The 27,542-nt window shown below is 42.8% G+C and overlaps 1 protein-coding gene and 1 long non-coding RNA gene across 6 annotated transcripts in view; one reads left to right on the top strand and one right to left on the bottom strand.

Moving 5' to 3' along the window:
• Positions 1–16,208: 16,208 nt before the first annotated feature.
• Positions 16,209–17,033, bottom strand: LOC119472185. The gene has a single exon (XR_005201299.1). It is a non-coding gene; the product is annotated as an uncharacterized LOC119472185 (long non-coding RNA).
• A 215-nt stretch (positions 17,034–17,248) lies between these two features.
• The window catches only part of CRIM1 (cysteine rich transmembrane BMP regulator 1), a 194,133-nt gene continuing 183,839 nt past the window's right edge, over positions 17,249–27,542 (top strand). For 2 of the 5 annotated variants that reach the window (XM_017534878.2, XM_017534876.2), the window contains exon 1: positions 17,734–18,105. In XM_017534878.2, the coding sequence (XP_017390367.1) occupies positions 17,772–18,105 (334 nt within the window). In that variant the 5' untranslated portion in view covers positions 17,734–17,771. Of the gene's footprint in view, positions 18,106–27,542 lie in introns of all 5 variants that reach the window. The other 3 variants (XM_017534875.2, XM_017534877.2, XM_037740752.1) reach the window with 3 other exon arrangements.

The raw sequence follows: 27,542 nt of genomic DNA on the forward strand, positions 1-27,542 counted from the left end.
ATATTCATTATTCCCAAATTGTTTTCATATGATATTTGGAATCTTAAGAGAGTTATAAAATTAACTGACTTCTCGAATCACTTATTGATTCACGTGTGTATGTGCGTGTGTGCGCACACACTCAAGTCTGTTGTATTTTTGGCCTTTATTTCTAGCTCCACTTATCACTTTAGGCCAATTTGTATCATTTCCCTGGCCCTCTCAGCATTTGTGGCATTTCTAATTCCATCTGCAGTTTTAATTAACGTGCTGCTTATTCACTCTTCCACATCACTGATAACAAGAGACATAAAACTGGACACAGTGCTGACTGCTGCACCACCTAGATACCTCCCACAATCGGATGCCTCCTTCTGCTTTACCTAGTTTTCAAGTCAAGCTGATTGAAACTGATTTTGCAAGTAAAATTCACTCAGACATTGCATCAAATGATTTATGAAGTCCACGCAGCCATGCAGTGTCCCATTAATCACAGACACTACAATAATCTATTTGTGTGCAGCAGTCCTCATAAATTGGAATAAAATAAATTCCACAAGCGCATCTTCAGCTTTTGCAACAGGGCACATGGTATTATTCAGGGCATCATCCACATAATGCAATGTTAGCAGACTTGCAGATTCCTGAGCTTGGTCAAGCAAGCAAAAATATGCATTCATTTACCAATGCATGCCAAAGCTAAAGAAATTATAGCTTGTTCATCTACTGGGTGAAAGGATTTCTTTAGGCCTCAGCTCTCAAATTTTTTATGAAAGCTGATGTGAATAAACAGAGCAAATGAGGTACAATAATAAAAGTGGTGAGATGAGGTTGTTAACAAATAGTCCAGAAATATACCTCCAAATAAATGTTGAGAACTTAAGTGCTGTCATCATTTGGAGACTCTTATTTCCATAATGCTATGAAACAATTTTGTAAATTTTCTTTTGAGACTGATCTTTCATATGACAAGAGAATGTCTTCAGATATGGCAAGTTCACTTTATTTGTGAGTGTTTTATTTCATTTCTTGAAAACAATCCAAAATTATTGTGACGTGTGTCCAGTAAAGATTGTGAATGATCCACCTAGATAACAGTAATTTTTAAAAATGCAGTTACTGTTTTTTCCTAAGTAATAAAGAGAAAATATGCTGTGAAATAAAGATTTAACAATATAAAAAATACATTGAAGAGAAAAGTTGCATAAAGTCCTAACACACAAAGATAATAACTCTTCATATATTGGTGAATATATTTTCCAGAACTGTGCTGATATTTGTCCGTTTTTGTGTAGATATATGTGGAGATGAATACAGATATAAATAAAATGAGATAAGATGAGATTCTACCATAGTTATTATATTATTATCTGCATTTTTAACATCAACAATATATTGTGGATATATTTGCAAAATAATAAATATGGAACCACATCAGTTTAATAACTACAATTTTCCATGACATGGACTTACTTAGTCAACACTCCATTACTCAACATTTAGTTTATTTTCAAATTTTCAACTATAAACAGCACTATAATGAACATCCTGGCTCCTAGATAGTTGTACCCTCGACTTTATTCTCTCTCTTTTATTTTCTTGTCTCTTTTTTTTTTTTTTTTTTTTGAGACAGACTCTCACTCTGTCACACAAGCTAGAGTACAATGGCATAATCATGGCTCACTGCAGCCTCAATTTTCCCACCTCAGCTTCCCCAGTAGCTGGGACTACAAGCACACCACCACACCTGGCTAATTTTAAATCTTCTATAGAGACTGGGTCCTGCTATGTTGCCTACGTAGGCTGGTCTCGAGCTCCTGACCTCAAGCCAGGGAGGCCTGTTCCTGACTTCAAGCAGGGATTACAGGTGTGAGCAACTGCGCCAGGCCTTTATTATCCTCCTTGAAAAAGAGTTCTTAGAATAAGACATTGTCTTAGAATAAGTACTCTGAAAATAAGAATTTTTTTCTTAGAATTGTGATATCTAAATCAGGATATGTCCAGCTAATGTTTTAATACATCTTTCCAAACTGCTTTCCAGAAAAAATGTACCCAGTTATACTACCACCAATAATTTAAGAAAGTACTTATTGCCCCCATTCTTGCCAATCCTGCATATTGCCAGTCTTGACAAATATTTGTCATTTGATAGATAAAAAGCATTTTCGCATTATTTTAACTTGTGCGTCTTTAACTGTATTTGGTTGAACATCATTTTATAAGTTCATGGGTCAATTATACTCTTCTTTAGGAAGTTACCTATTCTGGTATATTTCCATGGGTTGGACAATATTCATCAATTTTACTGATTTAAGAAACTATCTTTATACTAAGGTAATAGTGTTTCTCATCAAACCAAGATATGAACCTAACAAGTCTAATTTGTATGCAGATCTGTAATTGGATCAGAGCTCAGTTGCAAAACCATGTTGAGAATTGTCAACATTCTTAGAAAACGTATATTTTTCCAAGGTGACAATGCTAGTGCTTTGAAAAGCAACGTTCATCTGTTTATCTGATTCTCGTATATTTGTTTAAATAAAACATTATAATTCTTTAGGTTATATCAAGAGCTTGTGCTTTGGAATCAGATTACCTATCTTTAAATCCTGAGTCTCCCATGTATAACCTAGCTTATCTAAGACGTATTATTTCACTACTCTGTGCCTAAGTTTCCTCATCTTTAAAATGAAGATAATAATAGTCCCCCTTGCATAGAGTTGTTGGAGAATTAAATGAGAGGATGCACATAAGGTAATTAGAAAAGAGCTGGGAGCAATTCAAGTGCTCAATAAATATTAAATTGGAATAGTTTAGATTCATGCCCTGCTCGAATTTAGACCACCAAGTTTACTTTAAGACATTTTTTTTTTTTTGAGGCAGAGTTTTGCTCTTGTTGCTCAGGCTAGAGGGCAATGATGCAATCTCAGCTCACCACAGCCTCCACCTCCTAGGTTCAAGCAATTCTACCACCTCAGCCTCCCAAGTAGCTGGGATTACAGGCATGTGCCACCACACCTGGCTAATTTTGTATTTTTAGTAGAGACAGGGTTTCACCATGTTTGGCAGGCTGGTTTCGAACACCTGACCTCAGGTGTTCCACCCACGTCAGCCTCCCAAAGTGCTAAGATTACAGGTGTGAGCCGCTGCACCCAGCCGAAGGCACTTTTAAAATGAGTGTTTACTGCTCTACTTGCAGATAAGCTTCCCTAATGATATGCTTAGACACCTACAATTTTATTTCAATTTTTTTTTTTTTTTTTAAAAAGCTTAGAATGAGAAACAAACCAAAGGGAACTCTCCCTTTAGTCCTTTGGTGGCTTTCAGAATGTAACAAGAAGAAAGATGTTTAAATCTTTGCATGATTCTTTATAAAAATTTTTATTTTTTAATAATTCCAACTTTTATTTTAAATTCAGGGGCCATGTATTCAGGTTTGTTATAAGGATATACCGCATTTGCACAGTTCTGACACTGACATATGCAGTGTCTGCATCACCTGGACAGGTTTTAGATAGCTGAGGAAGAGGACAATGATGAAATACATTTATCACTTTAGGCCAGTTTGTCTCATTTCCCTGGCCATTTCAGCATTTAAGAAAACAAGGAGAGGCCAGCATGGTGGCTCACGCCTGTAATCCCAGCACTTTGGGAGACCAAGGCGGGTGGATCACAAGGTCAGGAGTTCGAAACCAGCCTGGCCAAGATGGTGAAACCCTGTCTCTACTAAAAATGCAGCAATTAGCCAGGCACAGTGGCAGGTGCCTGTAATCCCAGCTACTCAGAAGGCTGAGTCAGGAGAATAGCTTGAAACTGGGAGGCAGAGGTTGCAGTGAGCCAAGATCGCACCACTGTGCTCTAGCCTGGGTGACAGAGCAAGACTCCATCTCAAAAAAAAAAAATGTCAAGGAGATGGGAAAGACCTAGAAGCATTATTGGTCGGTAGGCCTTAGGTGAACTCATGGTTCTGAATAAGGTAAATGGCCACCACCCAAAGCAGCAAGTAAGGACATGGAAGTACCATATAAACTGAGCAGGATGCTCTAATGTTGAATAAGATAAACAGACCTGATTCAATATACAATGAGTTGGTTCTAGATTGCGAGCACTACAATGCCACAGTGAGGCATGAGGTCACCAAGTCCCAAATCTGAATCCTGACCCAGGCACATGGCTATGTCCTCAGAATATTTATGTAATTTCTCTGAGCTTCAGTTTCCCATCGGTAAACATCTGTCTGGTCATACCTTATGATGAGATTACTATGAGGGTAAAAAGAGATGAGATATCCAAAGCATTTAACATACACTCAGTTTCATGTGCTCAATTAATGGTTGCTAGGAAGCAAAGGAGACATTTAAAATATTTAAGAAGTAAAATGCATGAGCGCTGATTAGTCAGAACAAATGCCTGACCAATTAGGTCAATTAGAAAGGATTTTGGTGAATAAAAAAGTTGACCCAACCAATAAGAAGGAACACAGCCCTGCATACCCCCCTGGCACATACTGTTTCTTAGAGATAGGAAGAGGTTTTCGTATTGAATAAGGATGCCAGAATTGGGGGCATGGAGAAAAAAAGTAAATATCCAATACAGCTACACATGGCATGCCACATACAGTAGAAATGAGATGAAGAAAAAAATAGTACTATGGCAGAGTTCTGTATCCTAGAGATTGCTACTCTGGTACCAGGCAAAGTGCCTCAGGGTAGTATGATAATGTCTGCTGCACAGAAAGACAGGTGGTGCCCATCAGAAACTCAAGCACTAGGCAGGATGGCTCATACCTATAATCCTAGCACTTTGGGAGGCTAAGATAGATAGGTTGCTTGAGTTCAGGAGTTTGAGACCAGCCTGATCAATATGGTGAAAACCCAACTCTACAAAAAATAGAAAAATTAGCCAGGTAGTGCATGCCTGTAGTCCCAGCTGCTCAGGAGGCTGAGGTGGGAGGTTCACCTGAGCCCTATTAAGAGAAAGAAAGGAAAGGGAAGTTAGGAAGTTGGAAGGAAGGAAGGAGAGAAAGGATAGGAAGGAAGAGTCGAAGGAAAAAGAAAAGAAAAGAAGAGGGGGAGAGGAGGGGAGGGGCGGAGAAGAGGGCTAGGAAAAGGAAGGGAAGGGAAGGGAAGGGAAGGGAAGGGAAGGGAAGGGAAGGGAAGGGAAGGGAAGGGAAGGGGAAGGGAAGGGAAGGGAAGGGGAAGGGGAAGGGGAAGGAGAAGGGAAAAGGCAAGGCAGGCACCAAATGCCCAGGCCACAGATCTCTATCTGATACCATCATCTAATCAGCAGAGGTTAAAATGCACACAACCAGGTGTCCAGGCAAAAGGAATAACAAGACAGTAAAAAGAGAGAACTGGTAACAAATTTATTAACTTTAAATAGTAGCAAATGGAGGTAGAAGATACTTTCGTACTGTCTGCTCAAGACTAGAACTGGAGTCTGAACTAATCCAGAGGTAAACAAGTGACCTGCTGAGACACAGGGTGGTGGAGGAGGGTTCCAAACTATTCCAAACCACACCCGCTGCTAAGAGTCAGCAAATTTGAAGTCATCAGCACCCCATGACTTCATTTTCCTCATCTACCAAATGAAAGAGTTGGATCTGGGGTTATCCGAAGCCTTTTCCAATGCTTTTAAGCTTTCTGTATTTCTACAAGAAATCTCAGAGAAAAGAGCAGGCACCCTTGGATACAGTACAAAAAGTAGTCCTTTTCAATACAAAGGACTTGTACTTTCCTCTCAAAATTTTGATGCCTAAGAAGTATGAAATAATACTATTTATACTTAAGTTATTCACCTAAGAAGCATGGTTTTAGTGAAAAGCTGGGAGCTTTTTTCAGGTTCTGGCTGTGCAGCAAAGCCAAGTTAACAAGAAAATGGAAACCCAAAAGGTAGATTTAATCCATTAAACCCAGAAACTCCTATTTTTTGGAATTTCAAAATCTATCAATGCATACTTGGTTTTACACCACTGCTCATTATCCCACAGCTGTGCTATTTGGTGAGTTTCCCAATGGGTTTCCTTGCTTACATTCATTGTTATTCTGTTATTCTACTGCCATAATTTCAATTTTCTATTAAAAATGTCATCATTTGTAAGCAAAAATGTAATTTTATACACTACTGAGAAAGAAAATTAACATCTCCAAACTCTAATATGCCATTAAATTCAGGATGTCTCTTACTTTTAAAACGGTTAAAATATTTTAAAAGTATGTCTTAAAATCAGTGCGGTATGGTGTCTTTACACATAGGAACCTGATGAGGTCACTTGTCTCTAAAAGCTCCACTTGTCTCTGAAACCCTGCAGGATGAAGTCTAAACTCTGCTGCAGATTTTGGTTCTTCATGATCCAGCCCAACATTAACATCCTCTCTCCTACAGATTTCACCACTGAGCAACCAGTTGCCTCAAAGTTAACTTTTCCTTCCATTGCAAAAGTCTACATTCTCTTTCTTCTTTCAACATTTATTGAATGCTTACTATGTGCCAAACTCTATTTTAGGCATTTCACTGTTTTTTGTTTGTTTGTTTGTTTGGTTTGCTTTGCTGTGGTTTTTGTTTTGGTTTTGGTTTTTGTTTTTTGGCTTGGAATCTCTTCCTCTTCCTCCCCTACCCTATTTTTCCTTCAAGATCCAATCCAACTATCGTTTCTTTTGTAAAAGAGAATTTTGTGAAACGTTCCCCAATTTCCTCGTGTAGAGCTGATGTAGTAAACTTCCCTGTACTATGTTGAAAATGTTGATTCACCAGTTGTCCACATTAAGCAGTAGGTCTTTAGAGCGCAAGGAAAGTGACATTTCTTTTTGTGATTAGCGTAGTGATTAGGAAAGTAGGATTCCATTTCCTAGCTTCAGAGTTCCCATGCTGTCTAATAAGAAATCATGCACCCTAAGTGAGGAGACAGGAAAAGCGACATCACAGGAGAACTACAGACTGCCAAGGCAGCAGAATGATTATGAAGTGAGGTCCTTGGGTTTGATTCTCACACAGACTAGAAGTATCCCGATATTTTAGAACCAGACTAGAGCCCATCTCACAAACTTTTTGAAAGTAGCAAACATTCAGTGAATAGCTAACCCTATTACAATTTTTAAAAAGTCATAAATGGCCAGGCACAGTGGCTCACGCCTGTAGTCCCAACACTTTGGGAGGCCAAGGTGGGTGGATCATGAAGTCAGAAAGGAGATCAAGACCAACCTGGCCAACATGGTGAAATCCTGTCTCTACTAAAAATGCAAAAATTAGTTGGGTATGGTGGTGCGCGCCTGTAATCCCAGCTACTAGGGAGGCTGAGGCAGGAGAATCACTTGAACTCACGAGGCAAAGATTGCAGTGAACCAAGATCGATTGCACCATTGCACTCCAGCCTGGCAACAGAGTAAGACTGTCTCAAAAAAAAGTCACAAGTAATGCTAGAAGAATTATTGAGCATCTATTATATGCTCAGAATTCTGTAGGTGCTAATTTCCTAAGTGACTAGTGAGAGAAAGGAAATTCAAACAAATAACAGATTCAAACTCACACAGACAGTAACAGAGTCAATTTGATTCCAGGTCAACTTGATTTCCAAGAGCTTGTTCTTTCTTTTAGAGCACTTTGTAGCACAATGCCTCATCATCATTGAGAGCATTCCTAATTTAGTCAATTACGTGTCAAGGAAAAATGGAAAAATCCTCTTCTTCAACCACCTGTGATTGGCATTGTTGGTTAGCTCTTCTTTTTGGCCAAATCTAAATGGGAAACATGATATGGTCTTTCGCAATAATCAGCTGATGATGGAAACGCTCTTGGAATCTATTTCTTATTTTTTCTGCATAGTTTCATGCCTTATGAGCTAAATGTTCCATTTTTTCTGGCTAATCTCCAGCCAGTAGTCATTTACAAAGTCATGGTTCATTGGCAACTAGCTTTTAGGCAATGAACTTGATTAGTTGTATGAAATTTAGTTGGAGGTTGAAAAAGTTGGTGAAGTATAACAAATATAACCAATAAGATGATCAAGACACATTAAGCTATCAATGGTAATTATAAGGAATATGAATATGATAACCTTAGAACCTGATATCAATATATCAAAATATCCTTTAAGTTATTAAATAGGAGGTGGGACTGATTTTATAGTTCATAATAAGCCTGTGGATCTGAAGGACTTTGGAAAAGAGAGAAAATAGGGGTTTGAAGAGTCTCATTCTCTTTTGAGCTTATAGGATCTTGGTTAGCCACAATAAAGTCATGAGCAGAGATGGTCTGAGAGTGTGACAATTCAGGAAATAAAACCCACTGGGTAGCACAACAGAGATGGCCATTATCAATTTGAGTGAAGTGTAAGGTTTTTGTATTACTTTATTTCTATTAATCAGTACTAATAAAATGCTAGGGTCTTCTTATAATACTATGATACTGAAAATAACTTAAAAGTCAGGATTGGTAACCTAATGTTTACACATTTATTACATAGTCAACAAACAAATGCAGGTGAGTTATAAGAACACATCAAATTGCATTTTTTTCTGAGAACATATAACAAAAGTTAGGGCCTGAATAAATAGTTAATGTTATTTCTTTTTTTCTTTCTTTCTTTTTTTTTTTTTTTTTTTTTTTTTTTTTTTTTTTTTCTTTTTTTCTTTCTTTCTTTTTTTTTTTTTTTTTTTTTTTTTTTTTGGTGATGGAGTCTTGCTCTGTCACCCATGCTGGAGTGCAGCAGTACAATCTCCACTGCTCACTGAAACCTCCGCTTCCCGGGTTCAAGATATTCTCCCACCTCAGCCCTCCGAGGAGTTGGGATTACAGGCACTTATCACCATGCCCTGCTAATTTTTATACTTTTAGTAGAAACAGGGTTTCACCATGTTGGCCAGGGCTGGTCTCGAACTCCTGACCTCAAGTGATCCTCCCACCTCGGCCTCCCAAAGTGTTGGGATTACAGGCGTGAGCCACCGCGCCCAGCCAATGTTATTTCTATTTAAGCTAAAATTATGTGAGGGGAGGCTAACTGCTATAACAAACCAGCCCCACATCTCAGTGATTTATCACAGTAACTATTCATTTGCCACTTGAATCAGAGACCACTGAAATTGAATGAGGTGTGTGTATGTATGTGAGAGGTCCACTTCATGCAGTCATTCAAAGACCCAGGATCCATCCATCTCGTGGTTCTAGACTCTTCCAGCGCTTTGGAGACCTCTATGAAAAGCCCTACCGCCAGCCATCAGAAAGGGAATAAGACAATATGCAGGATAGCGGAGAGGTTTCTGAGGCCAGCCCTGGAAAAGAACCCCATCACTTCCATCCACATTTCATGGCTCCAGCTCACTGCGAGGAGGCTGGTAAGTGTTGACTAGCTGTGTGTCAGAAAGGAAGAGAAGAGACAGAGATATTGGTGAACACCACCATTTCCCACCTGAAAATAGGTAATGAATTCTCATTTGAAGGACAAAGCAGTTGTGTGACATACAGGATATGAGCACAAAATACCAGTATTCTAAAGAACATCGTAATACCAGAATTACATTTAAATGAAGGATGTCCATTTGTCAACAGTTACTTGGAAAAGCTGTCTGCTTGTTACATGGATACCATCAAAGCCTACTTTTATTTAAAAACTCCTCTTCTGATATTTTCTCTAGAACATGTTTTCATTCTTTACAATACTCGCAACAGCGGTAAGCCTTCCTTTGAGGGTGAATTTGATAAAAATTATAAGAAGTAAATTAGACCCAGTTTGGTGAATGAAGATAATCTGCTTTAGTTATTACATGTTGGATCAGACAGGGCAAATGATGTGGTTTATTTCTCAAGGGACTACACAAAGCAATTCCAAAACAAACATTACACAAAAGTTTTGAGCAATGATGTCATTGTTGAAAGAAATTGAACTGTATTTCTTAACACAGATGCTACATAGACTTGGGAAAGAATTTCTACAATTTGGATGTCTGAGTCTTCAGGTTATTGAAAGGACACAGAAGAACAGGCAGCAGGGTAGAAAGAGAAGACAGAAAGGTGGGTAGCATGGCAACAGATGGAAATTCCTCCTCTTCACAATCATGCATGATTGGGTCCTCTCAGTTTTCTTACACTTGCTTTTTCCACCTTTCCAGAAGAATGTCTATAAGCACAGGATAAATTTTCTTAACCTTTGGAGGGTCTCAATAATTTATTCCCTCTTATTAGTTCAGTTTTATAAAAGCACTCCTTCTTAGGAGAAATTTTTAATTGAATACATAACACTTTCCTTAAAGACCACACAGCATGTAATTTGCCAGGTTACATGATTTGGCAGTTTGTAAGGTTAAAACATTTCATTATCCATAGCTAAACTCTCCTAATGTTGAACATTTTAAAGGATGTAATGAAATAATAAATGTGAAAGCAATTTTTTTATGTTAAAAATTTTTTAAAGTTTTACAGTGCAAGGTGCTTTTAAAGCAACAACAAATGGCTTTTAACCTGAAGGGCCTCTACACTGGAGAGATGGGAACTTTCATTAAGTGTTTGAGGAAATGTGTATGAATACGTTTCTGGAAGGCAATCTGGCAATGCATGTCAAAATGGGCATAACTTTTGACCCACAAACAACAATTTCACTTTAGGAATTTCCCAAGGAAAATAATTGGACAAGTGTTTGAAGATCTGGCTAAAAGGAAATGTATTGCAGTTTTGTTTATGACAGTGAAAATGTAAAGCACACAAAAACCCTAAACTCACATTAATATGGAATTGGTTAAATATAACACAGTATGTATATTCAGTGGAAGAATAATCAATGATAAAAAGGATGCAGTTATTGATTCTAAAGATCAATATGCCATGTATATGTGGAAGTTAAAGCCAGTGAGGAGCTAGACACATATCCCATTTTATATTTTATACTGGATGGGGAAAATAAACCTTCAAGGATGTATCAAAAATGTTATCAGAGGTTTTATCTCACCTCAGATAAAACCGTTATGGGTGATGCTTTCTTTCTTTTTTCTTTTTTTACTTGTTTGTCTTTTCTCACGTTTTCCCCAGTGAGCATGTATTTGTAAAGAACATATATTAGAAGCAATATTGCATAGAGTGGATTCTGTCCGCATACTGCCTGAGTTTGAATTCCATTTTTTCCTTTATTGGAAAAATAAAAGACAGTGTCTCACACTGTCACCCAGCTTGTGATGCAGTGGAGTAATTTCGGCTCATGGCAGCCTCAACCCCACGAGCTCATGCAATCCTCCCACTTTAGCCTCCCGCGTACGGGCACACCGCATCACGCCTGGCTAATTTATGATTATTATTATTTTGTAGATACAGGGTCTCCTTATGTTGCCAAGGCTGTTCTCAAATTCCTGGGCTCAAGCAATCCACCCAGTTTGGCCTCCCAAAGTGCTGAGATTACAGGCCTGAACCACCGCACCCAGCCCAATGTTTCCTTTTAAATAGGTGTAAATTCACCTGTAAAATGAAGATAATTATAGTACCTACCTCATCGAGTTATATGGAGGGTAAAATGTGGTAATATTCCAAGGTAATTACAAAATATGCACATGGCAAACATTATATAACTATTTGTTATTCAGTAGTTAAAAAAGAATGGTCTTATTTCCATTTTGAGAAAACACTAATCAGTATTTAAACTTTTTATATGCAAATTAGCAAAGAAGACAAGATACTGTCATAGACATTAGCAATTTTAAATGGGGTCCAAAAAAAACAACAAAAGAAAAAGAAAAGCAGCTCACCGTTACCCAACTTACTGAATTGAGGTAGTTAAATACACAAGCTCTGAAGGCAGAATGGGACTGAATTCTAGGCTTAATGACCACACGCAGAGCTCTGAGGCCTTGGCAAGATACACAACTTCCTATACCTCAGATTCCTCACCTCTAAAAAATTAAGACAATATAAGGCACTGGAGATAATAAAAACCATTGGTCTTACAGGGCTGTTCCATAGATTACTTAAAATAACCTACACGAAGCACTTAGCACGTTGACTAGCAATTAATAAGATCTTTATTAGTGGTCACTATTACTATTATCATTACCAATTACTGTTCTTTAAAATAAGTCAGAGACCGAAATGTGTTTGAGAAAATATTATAGAGGCTAAAACCCCAAGATGAGACAGACTGTCAAAACAGGGTCAACAGAAGATCCTAAGAAGGAAACAGAAAAAGAGCAAACTATCTGATCCCGGCAGATGTTATACAGCAATGGATGCTGAGATATCAGAGAGCAGAGATTCCAGTTCAAGCATAAAACTTGAAGAGACATTCAATTCGAAGGACTAAAAAATAACAATAGAAGAAAAGAACAATCATTTAATCCACATGATACCCTTTCGGGTTGGTATTCTTGTCTCTCTTTTACAGAGGAGAAGACAGATTCAGAAAGGATCAATATCTTGTTTAAACTTGTGGAGAGAAAGAGAGAGAGAGAGAGAGAGAGTGTGTGTGTGTGTGTGTGTCAGGATCCTAGGCCAAACCTTACAGAGAACCTGTGTTCTGTGCAGATGTCTTATAACCCTTCTGATACTTCTACAGCAGCTGCCATTCACAACCAGAGTAAATAAGAACCCACTTAGCAAAAATAAGGTATTACCTGGTGATAATATAGTTCAAGTTCAGATTCAGAGCTCAAGATCCAGATGGTTGGCTGGGTACGGTGGCTCACGTCTATAATCCCAGCACTTTGGGAGGCTGAGGTGGACAGATCACCTGAGGTCAGGTGTTCGAGACCAGCCTGGCCAACATGGTGAAACCCCATCTCTACTAAAAATACAAAAAATTAGCCAGGTGTGGTGGCACGTGCCTGTAATCCCAGCTACTCGGGAGGCTGAGGCAGGAGGATCGCTTGAACCTCGGAGGTGGAGGTTGCAGTGAGCCGAGATCACGCCATTGCACTCCAGCTTGGGTAACAAGAGGAAAACTCCGTCTCAAAAAAAAAAAAAATCCAGATAATTGAGCCTCCAAACTAGGGTCCATCCATATCACAGTGGCCAAGCCTAGATTAAGTGAGAACCCCATATATAGGTGATCCCAGCTGAGGAGACCTGTGAGATAGGGTAAGAGGGTGAAAGGGGCCAAACCTGTTGCCCTGGTTTATTCATAGCACTTTCTAATACGTATGCAACATTTTCATAACACAAAGATATTTCTTCTGTTGTGCAACTCAATTCCAAGAGTATATGAATCAAACTCAAAGGCAACTTCTACATTTTTCTTTTAATTTCAGGAAGAGAAAACGCAAAGAGCAGGTAAATCCCAGAGAGTGTGACTATAGGTAAGAGGCTGGACTAGACACTGTACCATGAAGGAGGGCTCTAATATTAGCATTCTCCTCTCATTTCCACTTTCTGCTTAGGCCAACAAACGGGCACTTTGATTTTCAGACATTTTCAACAATGTATTAATCCCTGGGGTGGCCAATAGAGGGCAGACGATCTCTTCTTCTAGACCTCCATCAGAAATACTTTCTAATTCCTGTTCCTTCCAGACCTGATTTTTTCCCCTGCAGCTTCCACAACTCCCTTCTGCCCCTACCAATCCTTTCAAGTACTAATTTTGAGGTGTTTACTAAAACCAAAAGAGAAGGGCCACAGACAATAATATACAAATATTTTTTTGTCTGTAATTCTTCACTTTCTCCCTTTTTCAACTAATTCATGAATGCATGTTTATAAGTCCTGGTCTCCCCAATGAGCCGACAAGCTAATTGGGTTCAGAGTTACTCAACTATTTATAACATAGCATGATAAATGCTACAAGCAGAGGTACTTACAAATGCTGTAGAACAGATAAAGAGCTCAAGAAGCTTCCCAGAAAGCGAGGCATTAAACCATATTTCATGTGTGGCTCTAGTTCTTAACATCTGATCATGACTTTCAGGGGCCATGTAATCCTTCCTAGGCCACTTTCACCAGTGACACCTGATTGTCATCATGTTGGGCTCACCCAAACTCTTTCCGTAACCTTAGTGTGGTCTCTGAAGATAAGAAAATACTTTTGTGTTTGAGCCTCGTATCGCTGCCTCGGCCTCTCACTACCTTATTATAGTCTCTCCTGGAACACAGAGAAGAAAGAGTTGTTTCATAACTGAGCTCCTAGTTCACACACTGGTTTCAGAAAAGCTGCCAGGCCCTTGTAGGTTTCTCATTTGCCACTAGTTAATGGCTTCAAGGAATCCTATTTTCTCTATTGCTTCTAGGACTATTAATTCTATGGCAAAGGACATGCGTAATGTAACTTGATTACTTTTTTTTGAGCTGATAAAATCATCTTCGTCTTAAGAATTTCTCTAGTCCTTTCTAAACCTGACTTGAATTCCTGTGATAAGTCAACCTTTCTCCTTTTGTGTCTATCCATCTACCTTCCAGGTGGTACTACCTCTGAAGTCCCAGGGACAATGAATAGTCATCTCCATATTATCTTTGCCTGTGCTCAACCTGCAGCCTTCCTTAATCTTTAATATATCCCCTTAAAAATGAATAGAAGCTAAACTTTAACAATGTTTAATTACCACCTTCTTTCCTAACTACAGTAGCTTTCTCACGTCTGCCTTTTTCCCATTACCTGACCTTGGCTTCTCCTGTCAGGTCCTACAATGTTATCTGCTATATTTTAATGTTTATATACTCGCATTGGAACAGAAATACAGATAACCTCCTCTGCAAGAGTGGAAGGGACCTTCTAACACAGTGCGATGATGACAGTTTGTTGGCAAATCCCACAGGGAAGTGCTGGTGCCTTGTTGGGTGACAAGAAAGAACCATGTTTAACAGTGTTGTGTGTTTTTCTTCAGTTATTATTATTATTATTTTGAGACTGAGTCTCACTCTGTCACCCAGGCTGGAGTACAACGGCCTGGTCTCAGCTCACTGCAACCTCTGCCTCCCGGATTCAGGTAATCCTCCTGTCTCAGCCTTCCGAGTAGCTGGAACTACAGGCAGGTGCCACCATACCCGACTAATTTTTGTAATTTTAGTAGAGACAGGCTTTCACTATGTTGGCCAGATTCGTCTTGAACGCCTGACCTCATGTGATCCATCTACCTTGGCCTCCCAAAGTGCTGGGATTACAGGTGTGAGCCACCGCACCTGGCCTTTTTCTTAAGTTTTGTTTTTGTTTGTTTTTTGTTTTGAGACAGAGTCTCACTCTGTTGCCCAGGCTGAAATGCAGTGGCATGATCTTGGCTCACTGCATCATCCACCTCCTGGGTTCAAGCGATTCTCCTGCCTCAGCCTCCCAAGTAGCTGGCATTACAGGCATGCACCACCACACCCAGCTAATTTTTATATTTTTGATAGAGACAGAGTTTCACCATGTTGAAATGTCTCCAGCTCCAGGTGGTCTCAAGTGATCTGCCCACTTTGGCCTCCCAAAGTGCTGGGATTATAGGTGTGAGCCACCACGCCCAGCCTCTTCAGTTTTTCTCATAGAAAACCTAGCATATTTTAAATGATTTTGCCACTTAACACTTATTATGGACCCACAGGGTATGAGGGCCTTTGGAGATCATTTATTCTGGCTTCCTACACAATGGCAGGAATTATTTCTACAACAACCTGGGGAACTGTTCATTGCAGTAACTCTTAAATGCCTCTAGCAAATGCAGTGCTCACTCCCCTTTTCCACAGTTGAACATCTTCCTCATGTCCCTATAATAATCAGTGATAATTAATGAGCCTCTTCCTCTCCTCAAAGAAATATGATAGGAGAAATGTTTAGTTTTTTGATGCCAACCATGGGGGCATATTCCACTGGTAACTTTGGCTTTTGGGTTCAGGATTAGAAGAGTGGTTAAACTAAAATATTTATCATAAGTATAAATTTGCTCCACAAACATGAAGTTTCAAAGGTAGCTTTGTTTCCTCTTTCCTTACACTGCCAGCTATTAACTTTGGATTCATTAGTTAACGATTTTCAGAATCCACTTGGCGGCCACCTTCCTGCAGCCAGACCATCTTGGATCAGAGGGTGGGCCAGTCAGTCCCACTCCACACTTGCCAAGGTATCGACTTTTCCCCCCATTGAACACAGTCTTTTTGTCAATTAATGTTACTCGCTTTGGTACCCATCTAGTGCATGTTAGGCCACTACGGAGCGGATCACTGCTTCACATCCCATCAATGACAGAGCCATCATTAAGAGAATCTTTTCTGACAACCACTGAAGAGAAACCATCTCCACGCCGTGCATTTTGCATCACTTCGGTTGCTTCTTTAGCTGATTTATCACAAAGACTATGTACCACATGTCTTCTTTATTAATGCATTGACAATCAATGAAAACCCACCACTTTTGTCCATGAACTGAGAAAGAAAACAGCAATGTCAAATGACATTCATGATGCGTTATATCTACGGGTAGTGTCATGTCAAGGCGTGTAGTAATCCAGTCTTGGACATTACTCCAGGGAGAAAGATTCAGCTTTGTTAATTTTCAGTCACCCCCTCCCGTAATACAACACCTCGACACAGACAGCAGAGCGACAAAACCCAGGATGAGGACAGTTAAAATTCAACTCCAGCTACAGCCATCCTCTACAGTCCTCCCCAGCTCCCGCGGAATATTTACCAAGACCGTTTAAAGCACTTAATTATTCATTTCAGCTTCGCTGGAGAGGTCTCAGGGTGCCCGAGGCTCCATTACATAATATCTTTTACAAAGTCTATTCCCAGCTCCAGTGGAAGATGGATTCTCATCCAGTGTGCGGAGGTTCCACGCCTTTGCTTCCCTCTCCCGGGGTTCGATCCGGCGGGTACCCTCCCGAGGCTGCAGCCATCGCCCGGCCCCGAGCTTCTGGGGTCCCCGCCACTCTTCGAACTCCAATCTGGCCCGGAAGGTGCAGCCGCTTCGCCCTCCTGGCTCCCAGACCCGCCGCTGAGGCCACGGTGCCAGCGGGCGCCCGAGACGCCGCGACTCTCGCCGCTTGCTGGGTGCGCCCGGAGCCCATCCGCAGCGCGCCCGCGGTGCCGGGGCCAGAGCCGCGGCTCGGAGGCAGGGCCGGCTCGGTGAGCCGGGCTCGGGGAGGAGGAGACCGGGAGGAGGAGGAGGCGTGTGAGGGAGGGAGGGAGGGAGGGAGGAAGGGCCCGGCCGCCCGAGAGGGGGAGGGGGAGGCGGAGGGGGCCGGCCGGGCCGGGGAGGGGGTGGGGGGGCAGCCAATGAGCGGCGCGCGGCGCGGGGGGGAGGTGGGGGACAAGGTCTGCGAGAGGAGGTACGATGGGGGAGGGCGCAGCCCGAGCGGCGGAGGCTCCAGCCATAAACAAGCGCCCGGAGGAGCGGCGCAGGAGTGAGGCGAGCGGGGCGCGCGGAGCGGACGCCGAGGATCTTGTGTGCTGCGCCACCGCGCCCACTCGGCAGCTCGGGAGGCGGGGACCGGCCCGGAGGCTGCGCCGCTGCGGGGCCGGCCGACTCGGAGGAGAAGAGGGAGGAGGCGCCGCCGGCCCGGGTTGGAGCCGAGCGCAGCAGCCGCCGCCGCCGCCGCGCCAGAAGTTTGGGTTGAACCGGAGCTGCCGGGAGGAAACTTTTTTCTTTTTTCCCCCTCCCTCCCGGGAGGAGGAGGAGGAGGAGGGGAAGCCGCCGCTGCCGCCGGCGCCGACGCTCGTGGGCTCGGGGTCGGCGCGGCCCGCAGAAGGGGCGGGGGCCTTGCCCCGCCAGGGGAGACGCGCCCCGGGGGCCCCGAGAGGGGCGGCGAGGACCGCGGGTTGCCGGTGCGGCGGCGGCGGCGCGTGTGCCCCGCGCAGGGGAGGGCGCCCGCCCCGCTCCCGGCCCGGCTGCAAGGAGGAGGCGGCGGCGGCGGCGCAGGAGGATGTACTTGGTGGCGGGGGGCAGGGGGTTGGCCGGCTGCGGGCACCTCCCGGCCTCGCTACTGGGGCTGCTGCTGCTGCTGCTGGCGCGCTCCGGCACCCGGGCGCTGGTCTGCCTGCCCTGTGACGAGTCCAAGTGCGAGGAGCCCAGGAACTGCCCGGGGAGCATCGTGCAGGGCGTCTGCGGCTGCTGCTACACGTGCGCCAGCCAGAGGAACGAGAGCTGCGGCGGCACCTTCGGGATTTACGGAACGTGCGACCGGGGGCTGCGCTGTGTCATCCGCCCCCCGCTTAATGGCGACTCCCTCACGGAGTACGAAGCGGGCGTCTGCGAAGGTACGGCCGCCAGCTGAGGGCCCCCTCCCACCTGGCCCGCGCCGCCCCCTCGGCGCTGGCTGCGCGGAACAAAGTTTGGCCGAGACTTTCCGGAGGAAAGAGGGCTCTGCGGGAGGAGGGGCTGCCGCCGCCCCCAGGAGTGAGCCCCCCGGCCCTGCGTTCCCTCTCCCTCCTGCTCCCCCCGACGCTCCGGCAGCCGCGGGCGAGGTTCGGTATGGTGGGTGGGGGCGGGCGGGTGGAGGATTCCCCCCTGTCCCCGCGCCGACGGGCACACGTGTGGCCGTTCCGGCAGGGGCTGGGTGGCCTGGCCTTCCGCCCCGAGGTGGGGGCTCCGCGGGCTGGCAGGGGGCACTGCGGAGGCTGCCGCGCGCGAACCCCTCGGGGAGCCCGGCCCTGCCGCCCTCCCCGCACTGGCGCAGTGTGGCACCGCGAGCTGCACACTGGCCGCAAAAGTCCTTTTCTGTGGGCGGAGGAGACGTGTCTTCAGCTCGCACTCCCCTAGTGACTCTTATTATTTTTTCCTTGAGCTCTTCCTTCACCCCCTTTTTCCTCCTCCGCACGTAAATCAATTTCAGCCTCCGAATATGTCAACCTAGGGGAAGTTACACACGGTGGTTACTCATTTATTTGCCTATTGAAAACGGTCAAAGGCTTTCTCTCCTGAAAGGAAAAGGGGGTGGGGGTTGCACCTGGGAGTGAAAAGTTGTTGCTCTTAGTGGCTGCTTTTTAATAGGAGATACGCGCGCGTTTCCTATCGCGTTGCGGGTTCCTTCTTTTTGTTTGACAGCGGGGATTGTTCTGCTGGCTTTTCCACGGTGCATTGTGCGCTGCGGTGTCGAGATTGACGGAGGGAGACAGATGAGATTAGCGGAGTCTTTCTGGTTGGGGAGCCAATGTTGGGTGCGTGTTGGCCTTAACCCTGCCCGCGTGCCTCGGCCTTTAGGGTGCCTGGTCTGGTTTGGGGTCTAAAGCGAGGCCGTGAGTTCTTTTGATGTGGCTAATGGGGGCAGGATGAGCATCAGTTAAAGTGGGATCCCTGCTCCAGCTGACGTGGGGCTGACGACGTTGTTCTGGGGGCATCCTGGCGAGTGAGCAGAGCGCACGCAGCAGCCTCCTTTCTGGGGAGGCAGCGAGGAGAAACCGGCGCCCTCGGCCCAGCGTGCCTTCCTCACTACTCACAGCCAGCACAGTCCAGGGAACGGTTTATTCTGAAGCATCCTTGTGTGTTTGTTTAGTATGCTGGGATACTGAAAAAGGAGGTGACAGCCTCAAGAATAGAAATGGATCTATTAAAAGGCTTTCAGTGCTGCGATTCTTTCTAAATACAGATATACACATAGGTACTTATTTTACACCTGTGTAGTTTTAGGGTTTGGGCAGTTCGGGAAAATAGGGGAGGCCTTTCTGGTTTGGAAGCTAGTGGGCAGTGATGAGTGAAGGGAACTCTTCTCAGAGGGGAGGGACTTGCTTTGCTGCACACACAAGACATTGGGTTAGAAGAATTCATTGAAGTACAAAAAAGCCTCTCACCGAGTATTGTCCCCTTTTATAACTTCTCTTTATGCCTTACCTCGGGAAAAATGGCCATGAGACTAACTACTGTTACCATTTTATGTGTTTTGACTTTGGGAATTCTGAATGACCTAGACTGAAAGATGCATCTTTGAACCCTGCCACTTGGAGTGTATAACTTAATCCAGCCTCTCATAAATTTGAAAAGAACAAGCAACATGAAATACAGTTGAAATGCCGTGGAAACTGCTGTGCTCCGAGAAGGACTTTTGCAAGTTCTGAAGATTCTAACCCTTGTTTTGTTTCTTCTGAGTATGTTTCTGGTGAAGGAAATGCTCAGGGAACATTTACAGTAATCAAGTGTTTTGGCAGGCATATCCCATGTCACAGTATAGAGTATTTTGGCAGTTTGGTGAGCCTTTCATTCCTCTGAAATGATGTGATCCCTCATAGCTTCCTTTTTTCTGGTAACACCCTGTGTACTTGGTATTAGCTTTGAAATGCTTGGAAGGGTTTGTTGACATGATTATATCTCAATTAGTTTCTCTAGAAACCCTTTATTTTGTAGGCCTGTTTTCAACTACCCATATTGTGCATCCAGGGTACTTCCTTTAAAAAAAAAAAAAATACTGAAAACAGCAGTCAACTTGCATTCTAAATCTATGAAACCAAAGTAAGGGCAGTGTTACCTGGTATAGTATAATGGCTGGATTTAGACAGATATTTTCAATCGTGTGTTTAAATTTTCAGTGTTTTCGCTTAACGACAAGACGGAAAGCGGGGGATAAGTGATACCCCACCCCTCCCTCCCCCCATTTTTAAAGTAAGAATTAGAGGAGTCTTTACATGTCAGCAGCTAGCTAGAAGGTATTCATTATCTCTTGTTGTTCTGTGAGTTTACAAGAAATTTCGGAGTGGCCAGTGTTTCCCTCAGTTTCCATTTTTATTCAGAAATTCACATAGAGAAGCATGGTTATCATTAACTAACATGAATAGGAATTAACATATATTATTCATGTCAGAGTCTCTTTTGCTGCAATTTTTGCACTAAAATGACCCCTACTGGTTGTATCTGTTAATGAAAACTTGAAAACTTCTTTAATTGGCTACACAGTAAAAACATATTGCATGGTATAGAAATATTATCATGACTAATCTCCCTGCTTTCGATGACATAATTTAAATACACATTATATTCTCTGTTTGCCAACTTGCAGTAATTTTTAGCTGTGTTTACACCCATACTGACTTTGTAGGGGGAAAAAAACTGTTTTTAACTGCAGTTCACAAAATGAGTTAGATAAATGATGGACAGAAATGGGCCCCTTTCAACTTGTGGCTGTCTTAGGTTTTTAAGGCATGCTGGCCCAGTTGGCTCTTAGTAAAAGTAGGTTGAATAAATGGAAGAACCATCCTATCCATAGAAAGAATGCTGAAGGAAAAAAAAATAGTTTCTGAATGATACGTGGTGAGTTGTGTCCTGTGCCCCTTGTGAGATGTACACTTGGATTTCTTTTCATCATTGTTTAGATTGTTATTAAATAAATTCTGATTTAATTATTCCTTTTGCGATGGGGGCTGGGGGGTGGTAATTGCATTTTAAAAATGGAGCATAGAGCCTGATTCCTAAAGTTTTTTTCTACTTTCTCTCAGTCTGGAAAGTGCTTTTTGGGGCAGGGCGGGTGGCTCACTCCTGGAATCCCAGCACTCGGGGAGGCCAAGATGGGCAGATCACCTGAGGTCAGGAGTTTGAGAACAGCCTGGTCATCATGGTGAAACTCTGTCTCTACTAATAATACAAAAAATTAGCCGAGTGTGGTGGCACGTGCCTGTAATCCCAGCTCTTAAGAGGCTGAGGCAGGAGAATCGCTTGAACTTGGGCGGAGGTTGCAGTGAGCCGAGATCCTGTCATTGCACTCCAGCTTGGGCAACAAGAGCAAAACTCCATCTCAAAAACAAACAAACAAAAAACAAAGTGCTTTTTGGGACCTGGGTGCAGGTCTCTTTCCTGTTTCCTTTCATCTGCTGAGACCTCCTGTTGCTCTTTGAAGCATCCTGACTGGCCTGTTTTCTTGGCTAGGCTGCCTGACTCCAAGAAAATCACCTAGAAGCCAGAGAAACAAGTTTGGATCCTGAATCCCTGAGAAAGAACTCTGGATGAGAGACATCTTTGGAGGATCAAAGGCAGAGTTTTGAAAAATTAATGAAGTGAGATTTTCTAGAAAGAAGGTTTTGATTGAACAGTGAGGATTATATTTTGAGCTAAGTGGGTGAGAGTCATTTCTTCTCCCATGTGGAATACCTCATTATGCTTCTGTAAGGAATGAGGCAAGGTGGGAGGCCATGACAACCTCTCTGGGCAGTAAAGGGCAGATGGTGACTTGTTTTGACAGTTTATACAGACAGTGATTAGGAACCAAGTGGAGACTACTTGAGTCACTTTGTTCTGAGGACTCTGTTGTGGGAGATTCAGGTGATAGCTATTTCAGATAAGCACCAACTTTTTTCCTGATGATTATTTACTCAGTGGCTTCATCTTTTGGAACTCAGCATTGCATGTTTTTCACCACTGCTATCTAAAAGCTACCGCCTTCAGAACAAAATCCTCCTTTTATTTCCCCTGGAACTTTAACTTTTCCTTTTACCCATTTTTCATTGGGCAGTGAGTAGAAAGCTAAGTATATATAGTAGGGTAATTACAGCAAAGAACAGGATTTTGTTTCCTAAAACTTGCTATGCAAAGTTTCTTTGCTTATCCCTGGAAGACAATCGGTGAAGATGATGGCTGCTTGGAAGAAAATGTGGGAGGCATCTGCTCCAGAGAGCAGGCTGCAGGAGGCCAGATAGAGAACCCAAACATTTTGTTCTGCACAAGCCACATGGAAACTGCTCTCACCACTCTGCTGTAGGCTTGAAGTTAAGAGTCCACGAATTTTAATTTAAGTAAAGGGAGGGGGGCAAAATTAATACTCAGGTTCTGCAGTTAGAGAAATTAGGCTCTTGGCTTTGTTTTCAAATAATGGGTTTCACATTTCCTCTCAGAAATCCTTAGGTAGGGAGGGAGCCCTAAGATCCCAGAGGAACAAGCAGAGGGCCCATAAAATTATGTTATCAGGGAATGGGAAGATAAACCAATGAAGTAAACAAGGAAATAATTAGTTCCTCCCAAAAGTAAATATTGGCAAAACATGGAGAGACTATTCACTGCACTTACATAAATGACAGGACTCAGTGACCTTCACTTTGGCTGCCAGGCTTATAGAATCTTCACTGTTATTGAGGAGTCCTGTCACGTAAAACACTTGGCAAAGGCCAAATGGATTGCGTACTATCAGAATGGCAAAAATAGCAAGTCTGGAGATGTTTGCTGCCATTAACACATATTGAACACTGACCAGGAAAATCTCTAAGGAAGATGTTGGCAGTAGGGTTGTAAACAGATTAATTTATGAAGAAAACTGTCTGAACAGTCCTCAATCTATGTGGGCATTACATCCATTTGTAGGAGATATTTGGTGGCTTGGGACAGGTTTCTGTGTTTTGTGTAGCTTGTTGAAGATGCGATGACCTGGATGAATGAGTGAACAGCTGGGTGAGGCGGGGACGGGCATTATGAAGTTAGGGGATATATTATAGATAAAACAGATGACCCTGAGGAGGTAATGAGTGGGTGGAGTAAAGAATGACGAATGGGAGAAGGAAAAATACTGAATTCATCTTAGGGCAACTATATCATCCTTTGAAGAATAATCCAAAACATTCCAGACATTAATTGTGAAATTCCTGAAAAATGTGGGTGTGCTTAACATCTCCCAGGCTATGGTGCAAGCAGAGATGATAGTGTTGCTTTAGCCTGTAAATACAGTAGGGTAGGAGGTGGTTAAATGAGTGGAAGGGAAATATCTTTGGCAAAGCGGGTTCCTGTAACACTGTGTTCCGTATGGCACGTTTGGTAATCAGGGTTTTGGAGACACCCCAGTAAAGCTCATTTAATTATTTGAGGGAGAAACAGTAGACTAGTTAAGCATGCATGAATAACACATTGAAAGCTTTCCTCCTCTAATTCTCCAAAGCTGCATTTTCAAAGATCTGACTTGCCTTTGCATGGAAATCAGTCACTCACTCATTGGCCTTCTATGCTGTACAAGGCCTTCTGCTGGGATGAGGGGGGATGCTGGGGAGCTCGGAGACCTCTCAGATGTATGCTTTGCTCTGTACACCCTTAATCAAGATAAGAAATAAAGACGGCAAGGCTGTAAAAAGTCTACATAATATAAATTCAAGCCAAGTAGAAGTGATTTTGCAAGTCTAAGTATGATTAATTGGCTAGTGAAATCTGTGGATAAAATCAGTAGTAGGAATCAAAACATCTGAAGTGATCTCTTCAGGCTCTGATGGCAAAGCAGACAAGGGGGATTTGAATTTGACCTAGGCTTAAAAGTATGAGTAGTAGCTCTTTCTTTTGTGGGGGGACGTGATCCTACCCATTCTCCTTAGAGCCTGTGCAGTTTGTCTCAGAATGTTTCTCAACATCTAAGAATGAAGCAGTATTCTTAATGCCTTAGTAGCTGTGCTTCAAAATGGCAAGTTTCCTTTGGAGCGTGGTTTTCTCTTCGTTTTAGCTTGTCCTACTAGGCAGATCAGTGTGGGCTTTAAACTGGGATGTGTCCCTTTATCAGCACCTCTCAGCTTCACCCACCCTGCTGCATGTCCTGGGCAGTAGTAGCCTGATTACATCATTGAAAACCTCTGCTTAGTCAAGACCTCCTATGTCAAAATAAGAGTGGTTTGAATATACCTATATGTAAGAATACCCTCAAGGTAAATACTAAACTGTTTTTATCTTGGGCCAGCATGAAAAGAAAATTGTTTTTAAAGATCTATTTTCCTTCGTTAGTTGCAAAGTGAACAGTTATCAATTCCTTACCTCCCTCCTCCAACCCCAGTTAATTCCCTACATGAAAATACCTATCTGTTGGTAGACGAGTGTAAGGTTCAAGAACTTGGGGCCAGGTGTGATGGCTCAACGCCTGTAATCCCAGCACTTTTGTGAGGCCAAGGCAGGTGGATCGCCTGAGGTCAGGAGTTCAAGACCAACCTGGCCAACATGGTGAAACCCCGTCTCTACTAAAAATACAAAAAAATAAGCCGGGCATGGTGGCAGACCCCTGTAATCCCTGCTACTCAGGAGGCTGAGGTGGGAGAATTGCCTGAAACCAGGAGACGAAGGCTGCAGTCAGCTGAAATTGTGCCACTGCATTCCAGCCTGGGCAACAAAGTGACACCCCATCTCAACAAAAAAAAAAAAAAAAAAAATTTGGTTTCTGGGGTCAGATCTGCACTCTGCTTCTGTGTGTCTCAGTTTTCTCATCTAGGTAGTGGGATTAATAATAGGGACTCAAAGAATCCCTAAGAAGCAGCTAAAAGACTGACTGGCACGTGGAACATGCTTACTAACAAGGCTACTAACCAGTAGAAGTAAAACGATTTTATGTGGGCTCAGTCTCTTGTTCTACCTAATCCTCATCTACCTGAGTCATTGATCCTAAGTAGTTAAGGAGTGTGGGCTCTTAGAAAGGAAGCAAGTTGTTATTGAATTCAGTCCCTGCCCCTTCTAATGACTATTTTTTATGCCTTGTCTAAATAATTTCTACAAAGTTTATATACTTTGAGTAAGTTTTAGGTCTGAAATTTTTTACATTAATTTGTAGGAATTATAAATGTAACTATCTGTGAGCAAATAATTAAAAATAATTAATATTTAATTTGGGGAGTAGGTGGAGGACCTAGATGTACTGTAATCTGTAATGTGCACTTTGCTTCACATTATCTTCTGGGAGGAAATTTTGCTCCTTGCTCCTGAGTGTTCCCACTGATGACCACCACGGGATTCGGCCTGGCTTGAGCAAAGAAACAGCTTGTACTGCCACAGCTTGACCCCATGGGGACTGTGGTTCCACCTGCTGCTGCAGTTGGTATAAACTAGGCAAAACCAGAGGTCAGAGGATTATCCATTCCTCTGTTCTTTTTCTAGCTCTACCTGTTTTCCCGCCATCCTTCTGCCTGCAAATATTTGCTGAGTATCAGCTATGGGTTTCGTCTCTGTGCAATACAGTAGTGACACCACTTGTGTAAGCCACAGTTTTCCTGTTAGTCATGGATACCTCCCACGTTCACTGTGAGGGTTAAATGAGATTAAACTGTACTTCTAAAATTTTAGTGTGCACACAAATCACCTGGGTATCAAAAATGCAAGTTCTAATTAAGTTAGTCTAGGGTGATGCCTGTGATTCTGCTTTTCTAACAGATTCCTGGGTGATGCCAGCGTTGCTGGTGCCAGGACCACACTTTAGCAAAGAGCTAGTACCTATGTGTAAAGCACGTATACAGAGTGTGGCATATTAAAAGACCTGATAAATGTTACCTGCTATTATAATTGCTATTTTTCAGCCAAAATAAGATACGGGCCCTGTTTTCACACAGGCCATGTTCTGATGGTAAATTGGGAAAACAGACAATTCACTGCAATCCAGTTTGGTAAGCCATGAGATACACAGGCACCAAGCATGTCAGGAGCAACTGAGAGGGACTCTAACCCACATTTGACTACCAGGAAAGGTTTAGTGGAGGATGCAGCAATAAGAAAGACCTGAGGGTCTCCTCTCCTCCCTCCTTTTTCCCCATGCTTCTTATGCAGGATGTTTTAGGAAAAAGAAAATAGGGCTTGGGCCAGACAAACCTGCACTCAAATCTTAACTCTGTTATTTTTTTAAATTGTGAGATCAGCTTGCTTAGTTTCTCTGAGCTTCAGTTTCCTCAACTGTGAAAATCAAATATTAATAGCTTTCTATTAAGTAAATATTGTCGTGAGGAGTAGAGATTTATATATATGATCACATAGATGTATATACAAGATTATGTGTGTGCGTATGTATATTGTTTGTGTGTGTGTGCATGCATGCGCTAGTTTCTGGTACCAAATAGATTTTTAAAAATAAGAATTTTTTTTTTGAGACAGAGTTTCACTCTTGTTACCCAGGCTGGAGTGCAATGACACAATCTCGGCTCACCGCAACCTCTGCCTCCTGGGTTCAGGCAATTCTCCTGCCTCAGCCTCCTGAGTCGCTGGGATTACAGGCACGCGCCTCCATGCCCACCTAATGTTTTGTATTTTTAGTAGAGATGGGGTTTCACCATGTTGACCTGGATGGTCTTGATCTCTTGACCTCGTGATCCACCCGCCTCGGCCTCCCAAAGTGCTGGGATTACAGGCTTGAGCCACCGCGCCCGGCAAAAATAAGATTAATTTTAACTTCCATTCTATTTTCTATCCTGTTTCATTTTCCTCTTTGTTAGCTTTCCCTGTAAGATTAAAAATTTACTTTTGTAGCAAACCACATTGCCACATATGTACCTCGGCAACAATTCTGCATGATCTGCACATGTATCCCAGAACCTAAAGTACAATTAAATATATATATGTGTGTATATATATAATTCACTTTGTTGGACACACATTTTCTCCATTCTTAACTAAGTCTCTTCAAAGGGGTGTGGGGGGTTAGAGGGGTAATTCTGGGGTCAGATGTTTGTCAGTGAGAAAAGAACCACGAAGTGCTGAGAACAGGGGCTGTGAGTACAGGGTCTGTGGACCAAGGAAACGTGCTGATTTGAGCCAGTGCAACTACAATTCCCAGCTCCTTTGGCATTTCAGCAGAATGTGAACTCTTGGTTGATTTTGTGGTTTGAGCCTGTACATCCAAAGAGCTGTTTCAAATCAATAATTATTCAAAAGTGCCCTTTTAATATTAATGGCATATGGTTTTATGACAGTGAATTAAGTTTCCTTTTTTTGTTAGAACTTTTTGAGGATTTCCGGACATCCCTGGAGACGTTGGAGACCCCAAGGATATAGCCAGGCAAGG

This window comes from Cebus imitator, unplaced genomic scaffold (genome assembly GCF_001604975.1).
Source record: "Cebus imitator isolate Cc_AM_T3 unplaced genomic scaffold, Cebus_imitator-1.0 Scaffold88, whole genome shotgun sequence".
Classification (NCBI taxonomy): Eukaryota; Metazoa; Chordata; class Mammalia; order Primates; family Cebidae; genus Cebus; species Cebus imitator.